General features: G+C 32.4%; 1 protein-coding gene across 1 annotated transcript; it reads right to left on the reverse strand.

The window, feature by feature from the left end:
• Positions 1 to 1,694: 1,694 nt before the first annotated feature.
• Positions 1,695 to 7,332, reverse strand: LOC127733996 (toll-like receptor 4). The gene is made up of 2 exons (XM_052243490.1): positions 7,209 to 7,332; positions 1,695 to 4,931 (listed from the first exon to the last, which is right to left on the reverse strand). Exon 2 carries the CDS (start codon positions 4,920 to 4,922, stop codon positions 2,436 to 2,438), a length of 2,487 nt encoding a protein of 828 aa, XP_052099450.1. The 5' UTR covers positions 4,923 to 4,931; positions 7,209 to 7,332; the 3' UTR covers positions 1,695 to 2,435.
• Between the last annotated feature and the right edge of the window lie 2,100 nt (positions 7,333 to 9,432).

The following is a 9,432-nucleotide window of genomic DNA, read 5'->3' on the forward strand; positions in this document are numbered from 1 at the left end:
TCGCGTTTCTGAAATAACTTTAAGCAGGTACAATCGTGACCAAAAGTGTGAAAAGCCAAAACTATATAACCTTTAGCAGGTACGGTCGTGACCAAAAGGGGGAAAGCCAAAACTATATAACCTTAAGCATATACAATCGTGACCAAAAGTGTCAAAAGCCAAATTAAACAACTTTAAGCAGGTATAATGACCAAAAGGTGGAAAAGCCACAAACCTTTTTTTTAAAGTCTACACAGAACAGACAAAATCGTCTAATTTAAAACTTCACTTTAGATTTAACACGCTTACAACTTAATTGATGTTCATATCTGTAAAAATGTTCTGCTTATGATAGCTGACTATCGGTTTGTTGTCAGTCATCTCTGGTTTAATAAATTGTTTATTAAACATGAGGAGTATGCCGAAATATGGGGAGTATTCCGAACTCAAATTTCTTGCCAAGAAAAAAAAATATTGACATTATAAGATTAAAAGGGAGTTAATTCTATACAATAAATATGAATCAATAAAACACATTGCCATCCAACAGTTCTCTTTTAACATTACAGTATCTAGGAACTCATTATGAATATTATACATTAAAAACAAACGAAAAATTAAATGAGGTACACGTATAAGGTGGTATTCACAAGCCTAAATCATTATTCATATGTCAAAGTATATATGTAGGACTCAAATCTATGGTGGGTTCCAAATCTATGGCAGATTCCTAATCTGTGGTAAATGTGACGTCATGCCATCCTAAATCTATGGCAGATTGTTTTACAATCCTAATCTATGGCAAGTTTTGTAATTTCCGAATCTATGGCGGGTTTTTTGTTGTTTTCAAATCTATGGCAAATTTTGTGCAAATGGAAAACAATGCAGTACAGATACGACCAATGACTTGTCTTAAACAAGTGAACATGTACGACGGGAGCATGTATATAAGTATTTGTGAAATAAACATTTCATAATGGTCAACCAAATCGTGTTGGCAACCAATCAAATTCGTAAATGATGAAATCATATACCTTAATACAGACTTCAAGATTGAAATGATGTGCACCGTAAAAATAAACATTTTTTAATCTGTGCATGTTACCTATTTAACACATTCATTAAACCAACTAGTAAGTCCCTTATAAACAAAAAAAGGGGATAGTTTTTTTTATAAAACAAAAATGATAAATAAAAATGAACAGTTTGAATTTTCAAATAATATTTACTTCATCGTTAATATCATTTTTATTTGATGACGATTTAAATCAAATTGGTATCCGGTAATTTTATCTTTCACTGTATAAACTTTGCCAGCTGTAGACAGTAAAATATTTACTATAACTCCTTTTCTAAAATATCCGGTACTGAAAAAAGCGGTGCCCTTGTTCATCGCGGGTTTCGGCCGGTACAGCACATTTTGTCCCTCTTCCGGATAATAGGTCATATCTTCCTTTAAACCATCCGCAAATTGTTGTCGTGGGAAATACCTTCATCTGGAATCGTGTTCAAATCTATGAGTTCCGCCAACGTTTGCGGCGGCGACGATGTAATATTGCGTTATTCTATTGTGACGTAATTTAAAGATCTGCCATAGATTTGGAGAAAACAAAAATATGCCATAGATTTGATTTGTTTGACATTTGTTACGTCACATTTGCCATAGATTAGGAATCTGCCATAGATTTGGAACCCGCCATAGATTTGAGTCCTACATATATGATAAGGCAAATGAGCGAAAATACACCGAATGACAAGTCAGGATTAAGAAATAAGAATGTTTTTAAAGTTCCACGCCAAAACGTATGAGAACTTGTAGTCATGTCCAAATGCCCGTGAACAAATGAAATCTATGGCGATATCAAAAGTTTCAGTAATGAGCTGAGAAGCTGAAACAATATAATTAAAGGATCACTGTTTTAAAGCCACCGTAGTACTTATCATGTGATAATGTCGATATTTTTTTCTCACATTGATTTCCTGGTGATACGATCAATCTTTCTTTCTCAAACCTTCCTGGAATACATTTTAGTTATATGACTATACATGATCTTCCAATTGGTGCTATAATTTTCTTATAATGCGTTTTGCCCCAAATCAACCCAAATCAACCAAGGGCAGTTCACTCATAAAATCGAAATTGGAATATCGTGTATGCGTGAGTTTGCCATAATTTACGCAAGCTCTATCATACTTTTCAAATATAACTTATCAAATCAGACTAGAGAACGCCATATTATAGATAATAGAATGTTGTTATGCAATGGAAAGTTGACAGTAGGATGACATAAGAAAATCTGAAATCATTGTCCCGACGTTGAGGTTCAGCATCGATTTAAAGAAACCGATCCTTCCTTCTTTGTGCAATACTGAAACAAGGTTGAAAGAAACATTATTTACTGAATTTGAAACAACGTTCAATTGTAGGCCTTTGGCATACTAAAGTATAAAGGCGTCTATGCCAAAACTTCCTTCAGTTTTTCCCAGAAAACTGTGTCTCCATATTCGTCGTAAGGGTATTCTATGTACGATTGTGACTGTACAAGTTCTAAAACAAGTAATGGCAAACTTCCCGAAGACATTTGTTGCAGGAAAACTAGGAATAAAATGTTTTCTTTGTTTCTAGAATAAATACTTTCGACTCTTGCCATGTTATATTCGAACATACACCAATATGAATCTAAATAGTTTTGTGACATTAGGACGACAATTTTACGACTGTCGTGAATAGCAGAAGTTATATTTTCTGCAATGTCATGTCCAGGGAGAAAATCTCTTTGATGAATGCATAATTTTAATCCTGCATCGTTCTCCAGTTTTCGAAGAAGTTGTCCATGGACAAATGATCGATCATTATTTTCGTATGAAACAAAAGCATCATATGTGTATATCTTCTTCTCGTTAGTCTTTCGCTTAGTTTCAAAATATCTTATTTTAACCATGTAGTACATATATCGAATTTTCCATCTGTGTCTGTACACTAACCCAAAAGTCAGTATGGAAACAAACAAAAAAACCAATGATATTAATCCTATAACTAAGGACGTGTAAGAGGCACATTCTTTTTGCAAAACTTCATATAAACGCTTTGGATTATTTAAGTTTTGCTTTTTATCGGTTGATAATCTGCACGTGTAGAAATGCAGGTTGTTAAAAAGAATCTTCGTGTTTCCCATCCATTGTATAAAATCTTTGGTATCACACGTACACTTTAGCGGATTCCCACTAATATCAATGCTTACATTTTTGTTATTCTTATATACAGTTTCTAACTGAGCCCTTGCTGTTTCATCCAAATACGAAAATCGGTTGTTAGATAGACCTAGAAAATATAGGTCCTTCATGTGGTCAATCTTGAATATAAGATAATCCAACAAATTACCATCTAAGTATAAACGTCGAACTAAAACTTGTGACTTAAAAAAGTGATATGGTAATGTCGGTATTCTATTTTCTGATAGGTTAATTTCTCTAAGTTGTGGAACATGTTGTAATATTTCACCGTTAACATCATCAGGCAGAACAAATCCTAAAAGATTATTTTGTAATCGCAGTATCTGTAAATTAGAAATACACTGAAAGAACACTTTTGATACATTAGAACTCATATTATCAGACAGATCCACATATGTCACATGATCTAGGGGACACAATGGACCTATCAAAGAGTAGAACATATTTTGATGACCATCCAGATACTCGATCGTGTTTGCCGACAAATTCATTGGTGGTATTTGGTATCGAATCAAACATTTTCTGTAGACAAATGATTTAAGCATGTGTGGAAAAGGAACAAAATTTGGTTGTAATGACGAAATGTGTTTTTCGACTTCCTCTTCCGGAAAATTACTTTCATTTCGGAGGTAGCATCGTTCCTCTTGGCTTATAGGAAGGTGAGATTTGAACAATTCGGAAATGTTTACATGTTCAACTGGTACAACCATGATTTCCGAAAGGTAATCGCCGAATGAAAATTCATTATCAGACATGGATATAGTTCGAATTGAACTCGGTAGAAAAAGTAATACCCCTTTCTGCACTTTTTGTATCCTATTACTATCAATGTGTATTTCTGTAAGATTTGTTTTCCTCAGGTGTCTAACATGTGAACGTTTGATCATCGTATTCATCTCAAATGTTTTATGAATTTTATTCAACTTTAAAATCTTGATAGAGGTGTATGGCAAATCTTTGGTTACATTTTCAGCCGCTGAAAATTTAAGGCAAGGATTATAGGACAAGTCCAATATTGAAAGATGCTTCATGAATCGAAAAGTTCCCTTATAGATCCGATTGATTTTACACGCGGAAAGATTGAGATCCTCTATGATAGGAATAAATTTAAACACATCCTCGGTCAATGTTCTAGCTTCACATCTACCCGACGTTCCTGACAAGTCAAGATGTGTTAAATGCAAAAGTCGAAATGAAAAACTGTCACTCCCATTTAGTATAAAGTCCATTCTTAATGTTTTGAGAAAATGAAGAGATTGCAGAGTTGAAACATTGATATTAGTTTGTTTCGCGTCTAAATATGTCAAAGACTGTAAATAGAAAAATGTGTAAGTTTCTACACTGTCTATTTCATTTTGGCTTACGATCAGCTTTGACAATTTACGCAGTCCATGAAAAGAGAACTTTGACAATGTTTTAATCTTGTTGTGTGACAGATTTAATTCCTTTAGATTGCCATTGTAACTAAAATGTCTGTTTTGTATTCTTTGTATAAGATTGTAGCTTAAATCGATGCTATGTATGTTATCTTTGAAGACTGGAATGGCATGTAACAGTGAATGGGAACATACTGCGTTGTAGTATGGTGTTGGTAATAATGAGAAACAAAGACATTTTGATGAAAAGTAACATTTCCTGCCTCTTGCAGCATCTGTATTGACATGGCTGACAGTTAGGTATACAAACATCAGATTGATCAAGAAAAACATTATTTAAATCTACAAAATATAATTCAAATACTCCAGTACAACATGTGATGAGTTGAATAAAAAGTATCAGAATACTATATATTTTAATGAAACAAACATATGGTACATTGGATTGTAAAATATTGACCTCTTATATATTAAAATATTGTGTTTCGTATATCAGATGGACCACAGTGGCCATGTGTAATGCAGACAGTCTTTAACATATTCATGTTCCATTATCATGACAAAAAACCACTTAAGTCGGTGTCTTATGTCATGCTCATGTCTGAAACTACTTTAGTCGGTGTTTTATGTCATAACTAAATGTGATTGGTCTCAGGTTAGAAACAACTTTAGTCGGTGTGTTATGTCATAACTAAATGATGTTGGTCTCATGTCAGAAACCACTTTAGTCTGTGTCTTATGTCATAACTAAATGTTATTGATCTCATGTTAAAAACGACTTTAGTCGGTGTCATTTGTCATAACTAAATGTTATTAGTCTCATGTTAGAAACATATTAGTCGGTGTCTTATGTCATATTTAAATGTTATCGGTGTCTTATGTCATAACTAAATGTTATTGGTTTCATGTTATAAACTACTTTAGTCGGTGTCTTATATCATAACAAAATGCTATTTGTTTCATGTGCGAAACCACTTTAATCGGTGTTTTATGCCATAACAAAATGTTATATGTCTCATGCTAGAAATAAATTCAGTCGGTGTATTGTTCCATAACTAAATGTTATTAGTCTCATGTTAGAACCCACTTTAGTCGGTATCTTATTAAATAACTTAATGTTATTGCGATAATTAATTTTAGATCTCTTACAGTATTAGTTTTTGTTTCATTTGATACAAATTTCTTAAGACTCGGTGATGATTTAGAACTTGACATTTTGTGTAAACTGTATTTTAACATCTAGCTGTCGTTTTGCATTTTGAATTTTGGGGTTTCTTGCTCGTCGAGCTATATCCGTATCTCCTTTACAATACGTATGTACCGATTGAAAAGCAGAAAAGTAATTGATATTGACAATTCACACCATACATTTTTGTATAAATGTTCTTATGTGATTGTTAGTTTATTTTCATATATCCATGAATATACTTGTACCCAGGGACTATGTCAATGACAGTATCCTTAGGACATTATTTAGAATGGTCTTAGGACGTGTCTAAGACATGTCTTATGATGTAAAACCAACTATCTTATGACAGTCATAACCATAATTGTCCTAGCACCATCCTAACACATTTATTTAATTTTATAAAAATATGTAGAGATGCAAAAAATGTTGCTAGTATTGATAGAATTTTTAAGCTTCAAAAAAGGCAGCACGAATTATTTTAAAGGAGTATAATAATATGACATCGTCAAAGATAATTTTTTGATAGCTGCGATGGATGTCATTTCAAATTATTTTGTATACAGAAAAGCAGTTTTAGTTCTCAGTGATATGTACATCAGGTTACATGTAGTTTTAGAACAACCACACAAGGTACTTTTTGTTCCAAAATCTAAAACTGAAAAATATAAAGTTTAACGACTTGTTGATATCTGGAACTATTTCATAGAACAATTGTCTACAAATTTAAAACAATGTAACACAATTGAATATTTTGAAAAAAAACATTCTTCGAATATCTTCGTTAACCTGCCTTAGGACTAAGACGTGTCATTAGACCGTCCTAAGATATGTCATAGTCCTAAGATAGCTTTGTTGACACGGCCACAGGAACACAAAATGTAAAACGATTTAAAATAAAAAAAAAAAAAAAAGATATGATAATTTTTAATAAAAATTAAAACGAAAAACAATATATGACAGACTGTTACTAACACCAACCATTGGGTTGTGAGTGTATCGGGATGAAACATTTCTGTGAGCGCCTAACCCTCCCCTAACATGCAACAATAGCGTTACAGCACAGCAGACAAACACACTGTAAATATCGGTTGGAAATGGTCTAATCTAATTTTTATGAAATCTGTTTCCAATATTCTGTATTTTTTGTAGTATAAATTATCATTAACAACATTAGATTCTTAGATGATGATAACTTAAGTCTGGATAAACAACAAAAGCATCATGCGTATATGAGTTTTCTGATGAAGTGGCAATGATATCAAACCGTTTGAAAATACATATCTATCTATTTTTTCGTTATTTTTTCTGTATGTTCATTTATTTCGTAAGTTAAAATAGCAACATTATTATTATTATCATTTTTTTTATTATCATTTAAAATTATCTAAAGCTATCTTTTTTAAGGAAATATTATGTAAAAAATAAGTTACCTTGTTTTCCGATCGACAATTTACGTAAAATTAAATCAGGTGAACGACCATGGGGGATTTTACACCAAAAGAAATCTTCATTTTGAAGATGCTCTTTCCTTGCCGGAAACCTTTGAGCACTTGCGATATTTATTTTCATTGAAAAGGTTTTCTAAAAGTCTGGATACGTTGTTAGTCGTGTCCTCATTCATTTAAAATTGATCTGGGTTTTTTCAAATCAAAATATTTGAAAATACAATTAAGGGGAATCTTCTTTGTTTACCACACTCTATTCTACTTTTAAAAGTAGACGATTGGGAATGAATTATAAAATGTCCTAATAAATTAACTCCAATTAACATCGTGTCTTAAACCTTGTCGTTGTTGTTTTCATTTGAAAAGACATTATATTTTAAAAGAATATCATAAGCCACAATTATTTCCTTTTACTGAATGAGACAATAACGGAAAAGCATTTTGAGAGTCGGTATAGCTAGAATGACAATTATTATTCAAACCACATCGCTTAAATTATTTCAATGAAATATTTTTATCTGCTGAATATATTAATAAAAATACTTTTAGGTAAAGATATTTGACAAAATATTTGGAAATCAAAAATCTAATTCGAACGTTTTATTATGAGCTGATGTAACCAAGAAGAACCGAAAGTATAGTCAAACCCGGACAAGAAATCTGAGCTATGCTCGAGGGATATGACCTATAGTTGTTAATTTCAATGTCATTTGGTCTCTAGTGGAGAGTTGTCTCATTGGCTATCATACCACATCTTCGTTTTTATATGTAGCTTTATTTCATCTGGGTTCCCCCGTTTCGGGATTCATGGTTAGTATGTAAAAATATCTGACGCCAATCTGATTCATCTGTATTTTTGTAATTATCAATGTATATTTACTACGGAAGGAAAGGACTATTTCCTATTTATAAAGATTATTATATCTTTATCAAGAAACATATTACTTGTAATAAATTGTCATATGACTTATCTAAAGTTGGTCGGAATACTGTTTACACTGGGGGTGGGGAGGGGGGGGGGGGGAGGTTCCAGATGGTAAAAGATACATAAACTGAAAATCGGTATATTCGGACTTTATTTCTACATGTTTAAAACAAAAAAGGTATTAGTTGTTTTTTTGAAATAATGAACGCGATATTTAACTTTTACTTAGTAACATGTCCACTAAATTGATTCATACCTTAAACTAACTTTGACCTGAACAATGTTACTATTTTGTGTGCTGCATTGGATACGTACTAACGATAAAGAATGCCCATTTCTGATTTTTATCGTCAACTGTTATATGTCTATGGTGTATATTTACACAGCTTCTGGATCCCAATTTGTCAATTTAACTTTTTATGTCTGTTTAGGTTGCTCAACAAATTTTGTCAATTTAACGGAACTTTAAATAACTGTCGTACAAGTGGGAGGTTAGGCTAGCTATAAAAACAAGGTGTAAACCACCATTTTCTTCAGAAAATGCCTGTCTCAAGTCAGGAATATGACAGTTGTTGTCGACAAGTTACATTGATTAATAAAGTTTAACGATTGATTTTGTCAGTTTTTATGGACTTCTCCCTTTGTCTACAACATTTTTTTAAAAAGTCAGTTTTTCAAATATTTGTCTGTCTATTATAGAAGAATTTGTAGCACTCTATGTGTTTTGATAGCTTTGTCGTTGGGTTGTTGTATCAATGACGAATACCTCACATCTTAATTTATTCATATCCGTAAAAATGTTCAGACTTTTTGTTTGTTGTCAGTCATAATTTATTTATTAAATATGAGGAATATTCCGACCTCCAATTTCTTGCCAAGAAAAACAGATTGACATTAAATAAGATTATATTTCTTATATTTATAAAATACAAAGCCATATATGAATACAATAAATAAAAAAACAACCCGAAAACTTAAATGAGGTATAAGGTGATATTCACAAGCCTTAATTATTATTCATACGTCAGGTATATAATATACAAGCAAAGGAGAGAAAATACACCGAATGACAAGTCAAGATTAAGAAAATAAGACGTTTGTTTTCTAAATTTAGTGCGTCCCTAGCGCCTTTCTGGATTTACCTTTATCAGAAATAAGCCATCCTAAAACGAGTCAAAACTTGTAGTCATGCCCAAATGCTCGTGGACATATGGAGTCCAGGGGCGTATCCAGGATTTTGGAAAGGGGGGGGGGGGCGAAGTATTAAAGTTTGCCGAGCGGAGC

Source organism: Mytilus californianus, unplaced genomic scaffold (assembly GCF_021869535.1).
Source record: "Mytilus californianus isolate M0D057914Y unplaced genomic scaffold, xbMytCali1.0.p SCAF_3, whole genome shotgun sequence".
Lineage (NCBI taxonomy): Eukaryota > Metazoa > Mollusca > Bivalvia > Mytilida > Mytilidae > Mytilus > Mytilus californianus.